This window comes from Hippocampus comes, unplaced genomic scaffold (genome assembly GCF_001891065.2).
Source record: "Hippocampus comes isolate QL1 unplaced genomic scaffold, H_comes_QL1_v1.1 scaffold276, whole genome shotgun sequence".
Classification (NCBI taxonomy): Eukaryota; Metazoa; Chordata; class Actinopteri; order Syngnathiformes; family Syngnathidae; genus Hippocampus; species Hippocampus comes.
The window spans coordinates 419,433-432,576 of record NW_017805074.1 but is presented as its reverse complement, the minus strand read 5'-3'; the positions used below and the strand labels follow the sequence as shown (position 1 = coordinate 432,576).

At 42.4% G+C, this 13,144-nt stretch overlaps 2 protein-coding genes across 2 annotated transcripts; one reads left to right on the top strand and one right to left on the bottom strand.

Moving 5' to 3' along the window:
* Window positions 1–73: 73 nt before the first annotated feature.
* Window positions 74–4,080, bottom strand: tubd1 (tubulin, delta 1). The gene is made up of 8 exons (XM_019864982.1): window positions 3,789–4,080; window positions 3,510–3,657; window positions 2,817–3,033; window positions 2,514–2,745; window positions 1,673–1,837; window positions 796–924; window positions 505–688; window positions 74–306 (listed from the first exon to the last, which is right to left on the bottom strand). The coding sequence occupies exons 1-8, from the start codon at window positions 3,937–3,939 to the stop codon at window positions 192–194; spliced, it is 1,341 nt and encodes a 446-aa protein (XP_019720541.1). The 5' UTR covers window positions 3,940–4,080; the 3' UTR covers window positions 74–191.
* Window positions 4,081–4,481: 401 nt separating this feature from the next.
* rps6kb1b (ribosomal protein S6 kinase b, polypeptide 1b) lies at window positions 4,482–12,401 on the top strand. The gene is made up of 15 exons (XM_019865010.1): window positions 4,482–4,658; window positions 5,915–5,958; window positions 6,037–6,157; window positions 6,250–6,318; window positions 6,879–7,026; window positions 7,947–8,004; window positions 8,112–8,212; window positions 8,436–8,526; window positions 8,646–8,736; window positions 8,842–8,949; window positions 9,038–9,100; window positions 9,938–10,015; window positions 10,536–10,643; window positions 10,732–10,844; window positions 11,279–12,401. Exons 1-15 carry the CDS (start codon window positions 4,590–4,592, stop codon window positions 11,529–11,531), a joined length of 1,515 nt encoding a protein of 504 aa, XP_019720569.1. The 5' UTR covers window positions 4,482–4,589; the 3' UTR covers window positions 11,532–12,401.
* The last annotated feature ends 743 nt before the right edge of the window (window positions 12,402–13,144 follow it).

The window sequence follows — 13,144 nt, the reverse complement described above, 5'->3', positions numbered from 1 at the left end:
AATAAATTGATATAATTACTATATGTGGTGGTGTTCCTTTCAAATTGTTCTCTCTTGTATGATTCATAGATGCTTTGAGCAACAAAAATACATTTATTAGTCATGGAATTAGTCATGTACAATGTTTGCAGCATTGCATGTATTGTGTGTTTCTGGAGTCCTCAAGGTAAAAGACAGTCTGCCATTCTGTTTTATACATTACAGCCCAGTTGACTGTAGCTGGAAATTATTTGCTCTGTAAAAGTAAAGCTTTCAAGGAAATCCTCTTCGGAAATCCCAAACTTTGTATACTGATGGATGTAGGCCCTGTAACAAAAACAAAACGACAAAAAATAAAAACACTCTTAACTTCCACCCCCCAAAAAATGATCATGACATGATTGGTCATATACTGTAGAAATTGCCACATCATCATGGTTTTTGCAGCTTTGATATTCTAGAATATATTTTTCTTTTTTTACCTAAACCTTAGAAGGGAGCACCTCATCTCCTAGGAGAACTCACCTTGCAGCAAACATACTCCAAGCTTTTCTCACCATGTTGTCCAATGGTTCGATCAAAGCTTGACTGTTGCTGACCAACGTCGCCGTTTTTTCATACTTATTAAACGAGACAGGGCATTTCCAAATTTTGAAAGCATCTTTAGGTGAGAGCCATGAGCTGTAAAGGGCTGCATCGTCGAAGATACCTATTGGAGTGGAGATTTTATTCACATTAGCTATTTGAACGGAAAGCTGCTGATGTTAATTTAAAAAAAAAAAAACATTAAGTACATTTAGCCATGATCTGTCAAACCTGTCTCTGCACTGAACACGTCTTTGCCTCTCAGTATGAGCAGATTGGCCAAGGAAGTGTTGACGTTGGATCCAGTCAGACTCCTCGTCCTCTCGGAGACAGCCAATGGACGCAGCTGCCAGTCTATACCTGCCAACATACGGTGTTTTATAATATCCCTTAAGATGTGACGGGTGCATTTACAACGTCGGAAGAATACTGAACGTATTATGTTATAATACAGAAGGCTGAAACAACACACCATTGCACCAAAAGGAAGTGGGAAATATAGTTCTTGTGGGAAGAATTTTCTATTTGAACTGTCACCCTCCGGTTCCAAAGCCCAAGTCCTTACAGATGAAATTCAAAACAAGACAATTACTGGAATATATTACAAGAATTTGGTGCCTTTTTCCAAATTATATGCAACAATAGAGTGCAACCCTTTGGAAAAATAATTTAAGTTCCTCAAAGAACACTTAAGATTCAATATTTCTGAAATGTTACAGTAAAATGTTTTTGTGTGCTTGTGTTTGCAACCTCGTATTTTTTCGGAAGATTACATAATTTTGAGTGACAAGAGTGTTTTGTGGTATAGCATAGTGTACCATAGGAAAAAAATTGATTCTGAAAGGAATCTCAAGATATCGAACAAATCAATTTAGTTGTCCTTATTTGTGTTGTTCATTATAATTATGACATTCCATTGATTTTTTTTCATCATTATAATTCATGTATTTAGCAGATTGGAGAGGATTTTTTTGTCGACAGGCTGCTGCTGGCCTTGAGTGCTGGAAATAATAATAATACATTTATTTTGAAAGCGCTTTTCATCATACTCAAAGCCACTTTTACAAGAGTTTAAAACAGGGGATAATCCATTTCTGGCCATACTTGCCTTCCTCCATCTTGGAGTTGGAGATGAGCATCTGGCGCAAGTGTTTGATCAGTGCTGGCCATCGGAAATCGGTGAATGCAATGGAGGAACTTGTCATTTGAGGTATGGTGCTCATGCTGAGCAGCTTGTACTCAGGGTGGCATGCAAGGGCGCTCACAAATTCACCTGAGCGGAAAGCAGAAATAACTGCAATTAACAGCTGTACATGCAGTAAATAATCCAAGCAAATCTTCGGTTCAGTTCAGTTGTCTCATTCTCCTCCACTGTTTGTGAGCGTGTCTCATTCCAATTACTATAGTGTTTCCTTGCTATTTGTGGATAAGGACCTCGAGAGCAAATTCATCACTTAAAGCAAAGTCAAGTCAAACATTTTCATTGCGTTAATATGTTCTAGAGAAATTTCCACCCATTTTTATCCATCCCAAGGGTTGCCATTTTGTCCTTTATTGCCACCTGCTGTCGACTGAAATCGACGTCACAGTGTACAGGACAAAATGGCAGCCCCCTAATATGGATAAAAATGGGAGAATTTGAATGTTGGTCGGAGTTCCAATGATTCCTGAGACTTGATGCCCAACTATATGTATGAGTCATACTATTTCGTACTTTTATTGGATTTACTCCTTTGATTTGTAATGGTGCAGAAGAGACTGGTCTTGTGTAAAAAAAAAATTAAAAACCACATAATTCACAGCCGTTAAAATAGTGAAAACCCACATCTGATCGATGCCCCCCGCCCAAAGCTCCTTAACTCACTTCATCAGTTCCTTGGCACCGAGATGCAAGAGTTCATTTGTCACGCATCAACCCAACGCTGGATATCATGCGGTGTGTCTCTCACCCAGAGGATTCGTGCTGTAGACTCCGTTGGAGTCAGCGGTGAGCGCAGGCTGAAGGACGGTTCCCAGCTGATGAGCGATCACCTTGTTGATATCAGCAATGGAGATGTCTTTGATATGGAGCAGCTGACTGCAAATCCTGTGCGCCGTGTCATTCTCGTGCACCAGGAGGCCATCCGACAGTTGGTAGAGGTGACCCAGTGTCAGTACCGAGTTGTAGTTCTGCACAATCACCTAAAAGACACAAAGCGGTTATTCTTTTGAAACTTTTCATTTCTTACACATGCCGAGAGAGGTCTTCATACCTCACCAGTCCTGTATGGCCAGATTAGGTGGTTGACAATGAAGGATTTGGGGTAGACGTCCCGCAGACACTGAGTGACATGGGTGCCCACACCAGAGCCCGTCCCACCCGCCACACTCATCAAAGCTAAGAAGCCATGCAGTCGGTCGCAGCGTTCCACCTCCCGCCGCAAGATGTCTTCCACCGCTTCTCTGTGACGAGGGCCCTGGATACAAAACCTGGAGACAAGTTTTGAGTTTTACAAGCTGCACTCTATTGTCATCATACCATTTATGATATCATATCATTGGGGGAACATATTTGTATATTTAAGAGGACATGCATTTTTTTTTAAGTGTAAAAAATGTCCTAGTTCAATTTGAAAATTTAATGCAAAGTAGACGAAGATATTTAAACAGTTCTCTTCATCATGAGGTCCACATTTTGATGACTCTTCAATGAAATGAACATGCATGTTTTTGGAATGTTTGAGGAAAGCGGAGTACCCGGAGAATCTGCACACTCCACTCATGAAGGCCATTGCTGAGATTCAAACCCAGAACCGTGAGACACACATCTTAATCACAAGCACACCGTGCAGCAAGTGCCCCCCAAATTTTGTTTAAAATAAATCGTGTACTTGTTAACTCATGCAATTGTAGTGTAGAATTTTAATGACACTTTCTACATAAATCATAAAAGTGAATCACCTCACCCGTTCGCCCAATTGTTCCCAGTCCCCTGCCTCTGGTTGAAGCCTGATGCATTGTCATACTTCCACTTGCCAGATTTGGCTGTCTTGCTGAAATTCTGCTTGATGACTTTTGGCTCCATGTCAATCAGCACTGCCCTGGCAACATGTTCTTCAGAATGTAAAAAAAAAAAAGTCAATCAGTTACCCTCTAGACTAGGTTGACATTTTTGCGGGATTCCCAAGGGATGGGAGTCAACTTTACCTTTAATCAAAAAAGTAAAGCGAAGGGAAACTTGTTACCTCCATGTTCAGTTTGGTGGAAGAAGCGTCCACAGCTGGCAGTAGCGTATGTTTTCCTTTGGCCTGCCTGAGCGTCATTGTAGAGGGTGTCAAATAACTCCAGACCCACCTGGTTGCCGCACTGACCCAACTGGACGGTCACCACTGACATTTTTTATCCGAATTTGGGATGACACGCCTCCTTTTACATGTAGTCACTTAGCTACTGACGACAACAACGGCCGACCATGTCTAGATTTAGAAGGAACACTGTGGAAGTACAGTATTTCATTGTTGCCGCTTTGACGGCGGATTTCCGGTATCCACTTGTTGAACTTTCAAATTAAATGCTTCGTATTTTTCGTTAAGTCGCGACAGGTCAATCAGAAATTCGGCCTGTACTAAATTAAAAAAAAAAAGAATGTTGTATTTGGTCTCATAAAAAAACGAGTGTTTCCTCGAAAATATACTATTAATTTCTCGTAATAATAACTAATCTTTTTTGTGTGACCCTTACAGTATCACGTTTACAAACGAGATGCATTATTTGTAGACACATTTAATATCCATTGTAAATAGTTGAATTCCACTTTCAAAACAAAAGACATAGGTCGGCGAGGACTTCTGGCTCAGTGTTTATTGTTGTTTTGTCACAAAATGAAAAAACAAATCTTGGGTTACCGCCCACCGCCTTTTTGGAAGTGTACTGCACTGCGCATGCTCAGCGTAGTAGCCGGTCATGGCGGCCGTCTGTGTTTGTACATGAGGTAGGGGACGTAATTCTTGCGGTCTGTGACAGAGCGAACCGAACGAATCGCTGCCATGGCCGGAGTGTTTGACATTGATTTGGACCAGCCGGAGCAAAATGTCTCCGATGATGAGACTGACGAGGTACTTCAAACGGAGCTTCTGAGCTGAGCCGCTCGACATGTCACAGCAGAAAGTCTTAATGCACTGTAGCTATCGAGTTAGCTGTTTGTCGCTTAGCTTGCCTGCCTGCTTGCCTGCCAAACACCGCGGGCCTACTCCCGCAGCTGGAACTCCCGGGCCTCCTCACGGCCAGCGTTAGCACAAGCTAACATGCGCGCCACTTTTAATCTGCACCTCTTTCAGAGCGGCCAAATTTGTTGTCTTTGTGTCTACCTAATAACAGGAACTTGTGGAACTGGGATGCTTTAACGTTTAAATGCCATAGCTGTCAGGTTGGAATTGTGCAAGCACAGCCTTACTTGTTCACTGGCCAGTAGTGATAAATGTGTTTCTGTACGCAACAGTTTATTTTGGCAGTTCAGTGGAGTTCTACCTTGTGGTGCAGAATAAATGCACGATCGTACATGTGCTTGTGTTGTGTACAAAGTACGGTATTTCTCAAAAACATACTGTTCTAACTGCTGTTAGTATTTTCAAGTTAATAGCATTATCCTTTTTTTTAATCAAGCTTACATTGTAGATGATTATTTTTAATGTATTATATGTTTAAATTTAGAGCATTGCTCAACATCCTCCTTCGTGTGATGTTCAGGAGACAATGCTGCATCTCAACAGCTCATATTTATTATATGAAGAGGAACGCCTTCTCCGTAAACAGACATGTTAGGCGAAAAACCCCAACCTTCCCCTGGAAACATATCGCTGGTGTCAGGCGGAATCCTTGTACTGTCAAAATCATCATTCTTTAGGACACCCCCCAAAAGTATGTCAATTCATCCATTAACATTACATCAGAGTGCAAACCATTTTTAACATGTGAAGTTGGCCAACCATTTGTAAAAAAAAAACAAAAAAAAAAAACACCCACACATTCAACAATAAAATAGTGAACAAATTGTTACATAGGAAGTTTTGGCCCAACGCCAGCGATATGCAGCATTAAGCTTTTCGCCCTCACCTGTTGTGTTGTGTTATTAATATATGCACTATTGTTTTATAAAATATCGACCAGGTCAAACAGGGAATTAATAGTTTACAGAATCATGAACAGGAATAAATAACAGTCTGGACATTCATGCATGCGTGCGTGTGTGTGTGTGTGTGTGTCTGTGTTGGGGGGGTGGGTAGTTTTGTGTGTGTGTGGGGGGCGGGGATGTTATTGTCTGCCTTGTTCTTTTCTTTATGTTTGACATATCAGCATCTGCTTTTCCTTCCAGGCACAAATCAATGACATCATGGACCAGTGCAGTGGATTTGACTTGTAAGCATTGAATATTGGCCGTCACCAGAGATTGTATTACCACAACATGTTTTTTCTGTGTTGGATGTCTCTTTGCAGCAACATGGAAGGTTGTGAGAAGATAGAGATATCGGAAGACAACGTCAATCAGGGGACAGAAAATATTAGACCAGAGTGTTTTGAACTGCTAAGAGTTCTGGGAAAAGGCGGTTATGGAAAGGTATGTGTTGAAGAGGCACATGGCCTTGAACTATTTTATTTCCAGCTTTTCTTTTGACAAGCTCACAAATAACTTTGTTTGCCTTTTTGCAGGTTTTTCAAGTTCGAAAAGTTGTGGGAGCTGCTTCGGGCAAAATATTTGCCATGAAAGTCTTAAAAAAGGTATGTTTAATAAAAAACATATTTACTTAACACATGCCCATTGTTTCCAATACCCGTGAATCCATGATGCAGCTTCTTTGTGTAAATACACTGAAACAAGTATGCACATATGTTGTTCTCTGTCACTCAAATCGAGGCAAAAAATGCTTTGTGGGCTGATAATGTAAATTGTGCACATGCAGTACTGAAGTTCACTAGCAATGCGTGACCATACGGAGCCAGATTAAAACAAATGCAGGCGAAGTTGACCAAAACAAAGGAGTTGACTAAAAAAATAAAGGAATATCAGGAACATTTTCCTGGGGGGTTTTCTGATGTAAAATATGTGTTCTGGCTCATTATTCATGTAGCTGTTTGCGTATGGACCAAAAACGAGGATAAACATTTGATTTGCCGCCTTAGCAATCATTAACAAATGTCACTATTATTATGGAGGTGGATCGGTGACTCTACCCAGCACACACCTCTCACTCTTCTAGTCCAATGAACAAAAACGGTTTCATTAGGCTTTATAACGCAGCTTCACGTTTTCCTGTTAATTGTTGTTGGATGTGTGACAGGCAATGATTGTACGCAATGCCAAGGACACAGCCCACACTAAGGCGGAAAGGAACATCCTGGAGGAGGTGAAGCATCCTTTCATTGTCGATCTCATCTACGCCTTTCAGACAGGCGGGAAGCTGTACCTCATCCTGGAGTACCTGAGCGGTTAGTGCGACAGCGTGCACACCTGACACAAGTAGGATCGTGGAACAGCTAAAGAAGAACACCGTCGGTTTCAGGGCGGTGGTCGACCTGCCATTTATTTGGATTTATATTCAATTTTCCCACTTTCCCCGATTTTTCCAAGTTTTTGGGGTGGCCAAAAGCCATCTCTCACAGAGTAGACCCAGCTCTGCACTAAACAGAAGATCCTGCGCGTTCAAACAGCAGCCGAATCCCATCTCCATATTCAGAACCCAAAAAAAGAACAAACTGTCGTAAAGTGACCATTTTTCAAACAAGTTACTTGAGGATCATAATTGTGATGTCTTCATAAATCAGCCATAGAGCACAAAATGCAAGAAACTATTTTTCCCTCTGAGATTGAATTATCTTTATTTACTACAGAGTTTCACTTTTTTTTTTTTCGCGAATCTTGTGCCCCATGTCAACTGTCATTTTTAGTTTGTTTTAGTTTTTGGGGTCATGTCGCGGGCCACTGAAAAAGGGATGGTGAGCCACAAATGGCCCCGGGGCATAGTTTGGACACCCCGATCTTCACCTACCCTCTAAAACAATTTAGTTTAGGATCTTGGACACCGCAGTCATACTGCTACGAACATAAGTCCGCTCACCTCACCTTGTATCACGCATCACTTAAGTGTTACATATGACGTCTGGCGAAATTTGCAACCCTCATGCATCTGGCACTTGTGTCGCATACCTGCAAGTGTCTGGCGACTAATGTACACTGCCTCTCGCCCAAAGTCAGCCGGGACGTGCGCCAGCTCACCTGTGACAAAAAACGAGGACAATGATGACAAATTGTACTACTTCAGGGACATTTATTAAGTTGTTCATGTCTGCAGAGGACGAACTTCTTGGTGAGGTGTGTTTCACTCATGCTGTTTTGTTTTTCCTTGTAGGAGGAGAACTGTTCATGCAGCTGGAAAGAGAGGGCATTTTCATGGAAGACACAGCCTGGTGAGAGGATAAAAAAGAGGGGATGGGGGGGCATATGCTCTGGGAAGCGTTTTAATTAAGGCTTTAAATGTGAAAAGTGCCAATGAGGGAATTGTCTTTCCTTGTAGTTTTTACCTAGCTGAGATCTCCATGGCTCTGGGACACCTGCATCAGAAGGGCATCATCTACAGAGACCTAAAGCCTGAGAACATCATGCTAAACAATCAAGGTGTGCGCGAGCTTGAACATGTTGGTTCGATGACAAAACTGTGCGACACCAACCGCTTGACTGGCGTTTTGCATCCTTTAATGACCCACGGAACCCATTTTCCATCAGAAAAATCTCAAAATAACTGAAAGATCTGTAATTGGATGTGAACTCAAACTGTGTGTGTGTGTGTGTGTGTGTGTGCGCGCGCCCGCGCCCGCGTGCCTGCGTGTGTTCCTTCTAGGCCATGTCAAGTTAACAGATTTTGGATTGTGCAAAGAGTCGATTCACGACGGGACAGTGACCCACACTTTCTGTGGTACCATTGAATACATGTAAGTAGCTCTGCCCCAATTGACACTACTATGCGCACTTGCACTTATGTATTGTCGGCAAGTTCTTTCGTGTTTTTTTTTTTTTTTTTAAAGTAAGCCACGGCTTCTCATTGGTACAGGGCCCCAGAGATATTAATGCGCAGTGGACATAACAGAGCTGTCGACTGGTGGAGTCTCGGTGCTCTGATGTACGACATGCTCACTGGGGCGGTGGGTATGACTCACAAAATTGCCGTCTTGCCTACCATTCCAAATCCTAATGTAGTACGAGTGCTGCGGTGATCGAGCAATTCTTTTTCATCTTTCCTCTCCTAGCCGCCATTCACTGGCGAAAACCGCAAAAAGACCATTGACAAAATCTTGAAGTGCAAGCTCAGCCTTCCACCCTACCTCACGCAGGAAGCCAGAGACCTCCTGAAACGGGTAGCTCGCGCTTTTGACCTCAAGGGTGCCTCTGCGAAGCGACTGCGATTGGATATGCTTTCCTAACGACTTGAAATGTGCATTGCAGTTGCTTAAGAGAACCGCCTCGTCGCGGTTGGGAGCGGGTGCTGGCGATGCCACGGAGGTGCAGGTGAGCATCCGTTTGAAATTGGAGGTGCAACACTCCAGACCTTGACGTACCTCACGAGAGTCAGCATACAGTATGTCTTCATGCCACACGTAAAAGTCAGAGCAGAGTGTTCCTAACCAGTGTTGTTAAGAACATATGAAGAGAAAGTACGGTCTACTGTGCATGATATCATGAGTCCTCGTAAGTTCAGTGGTTTAATGTTAACTCACTCTTAAGTGGTCAACTTCCTTTTCAGAATCAGAATCTTAGTGCATTTCGTAAAAAAATAAAATAGAATAAAATAACAGTTTAATAAATACAAAACTCAACTTTTCAAGTTCTTTGTTAAAAAAAAAGAGGACTTGTGAGGCGCATCTGTAAAGTGACCTATTGTGCTCTCCTGGTAAATGAGTGGTGGATGTGCACTTTCGATTTCCCCCGCTTCAGTGAGTTCTCTCTGACAGGCAAATAACTTCCAGCGCTAACGTGGCGTCTCAGATGCATCAATTTAGCGACAAGCCAGTGTGACGGGTGGTAAAATGACTGTTTTATTGATTTAACATGATTACTTCACTGGTTATTTGTAGACCCGTTTGACCGCTTCTAATGTTTGTTACTTCAGAATTTGTTAAGTTATAAAAGTCCTACAATGGTGATAATTTGATTCCAAATAAATAAAGGAATGAACTCTATTTAAATGATTTCCTTTGATGAAGAAATTGTTAGAGCCTCCTTCTACTGTATTTAAAAAAAAAAAAAAAACAGAAGCACGATGATACATGTCAGTTTCTCTCTCTCTCTCGCTCTCTCTCTTCCCGCCCCCCCTCCCTCCCCATGGCTCATCGTCATGTTCCACAGGCACACCCCTTCTTCCGACACATCAATTGGGAAGATTTGTTGGCTCGTAAAGTGGAGCCTCCCTTCAAACCTTTCTTGGTGAGTTTGGAGCCACCGTGTTTCTCCAACTAGTCTCGTTTTATTTATGTCGGCTTATTTTCGGCTTGGTTCATTGTCCACCATTCGTAACCTCGAAATATCATAATTTTACCACATATTTGTATTTTAAAAAACACTTCCAGGTCATGTATATAAAACACTAAATTCGGCAGTAACTGAGTGAGCCGCCTTGTGCTGCCCACCGTTCATGGCCTTGAAAATGTCGAATGTCCGGCCCGTCATGAGTTTTCATTTTCTATTTGGTTTGACCACTTGTCATGTTCAATAAACGGCTGAAAATCTAAAAGTGCATCGACCATGGCTCTCCTTCCCCAACATGTGATGGCATTATAGTACTTTTTTTTGTAATTCAAATGTTTGCTTGCAATACAAAGTGAAAACATCAACCCAGAGACAGCCCATCACTTGAAAAAAGAGAAGTCAATATACCAATGTATGTCTATGACTGTTTTTTTTAAATAGATTTATTTTTGTCATTCATTCCCCTCTGACTTTTCAGCAATCAGCTGAAGACGTGAGTCAGTTTGACTCTAAATTCACCAGTCAAACGCCAGTCGACAGCCCTGATGACTCGACGCTTAGTGAGAGTGCCAATCAAGCTTTCCTGGTAACTTCTGCTCATTGGAATCTTTTGGTGTCTTCACCAGAAAGCACTCACTGTGCTTCCCTCCAATGTCTCTTCTACTTTCTCGCAGGGGTTCACGTATGTTGCTCCTTCGGTCCTGGAAAATATCAAAGAGAAGTTCTCCTTTGAGCCCAAAATCCGTTCACCTCGACGATTCATCGGCAGCCCAAGAACGCCTCTCAGGTAAAAACTGCTCCATGTTGCCATCTCTCGTCACGTGGTGAATACGGAGTAACATTGGTGAGGGGGGAAAAAAAATGACTCTTATATAACCGATCGTTGTCATCTTTCTAAAGGCTGACTTTCTAAGACATACTAGGTTTCATTAGATTGTCGACGTGTATCGAGGTGAATGGATGTTGTTCTGATGCTATGCGTGGACAATAATGTAATAATGTAACAGTTGATGAACAAATTCCTCATGAGGACTGAACTCTTTAAGAGGTTCCCTTGTAATGTCTGTATCCATGTAGCATTACAGTGAACCACCTCCCCCTCCCCCGCTACATTGTGGATCTTTCAGTTAGAATCTTTTATGGGGTTTTTACAGCATACGGGCAAGTACGAATTCAGATTTGGTTGATCATTTTGGTGCTAACCTTCTTCCATCATTTCAGCCCAGTCAAGTTTTCAGGAGGGGACTGGCCGCGGAGCTCACTCCTCCCGAGCGGAGATCCGACTCTGCTCCAGTCTCCTCAGGACCAGGCCATGGAAGTCTCCACTCCAGAGCAGATGGATGTGACCACCAACTCGGAAGCCTCCGCGCCTCTTCCAATTCGTCAGCCTACCGGGGTCAACCTGGCTCTGATGAAGCAACAAGCGTACCCCGTGGCAGCAAAAAGGCCCGAGCATTTACGTATGAACCTATGACCCAGCTCGCCTGCTTGAGTTTATTTCTTGACTTTTTTTTTTTCTTTTTCGTATTTTTAAGAAGCAAAGCAAAAAGGTATGGATGCTAGAGACAATGTCAATCAAATCTTGCCCAACACACGCTGCATGTGCTGTCACAGCCTGGCGGTGGAACGCTGGTCCAGGATGCCAGCATGCCTCGGTTCATTTATCAGTGTTACCGTCTTGCATTGTCGTTGCAACGGTTCTCCACAGACGCTTCTGGTTTCTCCACATTTGACCCTCTCCCACCACATCTTCCCAAGTTGGAGCTCAGAAGAACCAGAGACATTTCAGAGGACCTGCAGCAAGAGATTTTTTAGCAGAAAGGGTGATCTGCTGTTCAAGAAGCCATCCAACTGCTTTGTGCTGAATTAGCGAATGCCATTGAAGAAGGTGCTCATGCTGCTGGGAGACGGCACACAGATTCAAAAAAAAAAAAAAGATGCAATTGGGTCTAAAGTTCAAAATGTATTGGTGGCTTTAGCTTTCATCGAATGTTGTGCTATGCATTAATTATGAATAAGAAAGCCTAAGTTAAACATATCAGTTATGTTTGGAAAAAGTGGACTTTTTACATTTTGGGGACATTATGGGTTAAATGTGTTCAAAAGGCCCAAACTGAATTAATCTGCTCCCCATTTGGGGTATAGAATTGGATTATTATCATTGGACTAAAATTATGAAGAAATGCCATCCCTTTCCCGTTGCCAACAGGTGATCTCGACGCTGTTTGCAGTTTGAATGTTCTCAAAAAAGTTTGGGCTGCATTATTCGCTACCTCCATCAAGCCCTGTTGTTTGCGAGGACATTTGAACATTTCTGGTGAAGCAAGGGGAATTATAATAAAACATACAAAAAAAATTATGCTTTGTGTATTCTCTGTGTAACCGCACTTCATATCCACAGCCATAACTCAATATATTGAATGATATCTCATCTATTTCATGTCATGACAACCTCAAGCTAGATATTCCCACCGCTGGAAGCTCCCTTAAGTACTCGGAAGTCGTGAAAATCACAAGAAACCAAAGCAAATAACCTATAACGGAAAACAAAACATGACAGGAGCACACAGACATTCACAATGATCCAACAAAGACTGACAGAACCCAGTGAACTAAATACAATCAAAGTTACGATACAACGAGAAACACCTGGACAAGACGCAAAGGGTTGAGGGAGTTTATTGGTTAAACACAAGGGACACGGGTGACGACAACAGGTGCAGACAAAAAGGGCACACAAGGGACCAAAACTAAATGTAATCTAAAACAAACGTTCATTTTTCTATTGCGCTTGTACGCATCGAGATGACGAGAGACCTGAAGCATATTCCAGTTGACTGGCCAAAAGGAGAGGGATTGTGCTCCACCTAAACTGGTCGCCAGCCAATTGCACTCAAAAACCAGCGAAGGGGGTGTAAACTGCAACCGTGTGTGATTTTACCCAACGGACCGCAATGTTTAATTAAATGCTGGTGATGCCTTATATATTTGCCAGACAGGGACAATGGCTTTCCGCACGAGCGTCGAGAGTTACAAGGTATAATGTATAGAATGTGGTGCTATCTAGTGGTGAACTAATAGAATGCA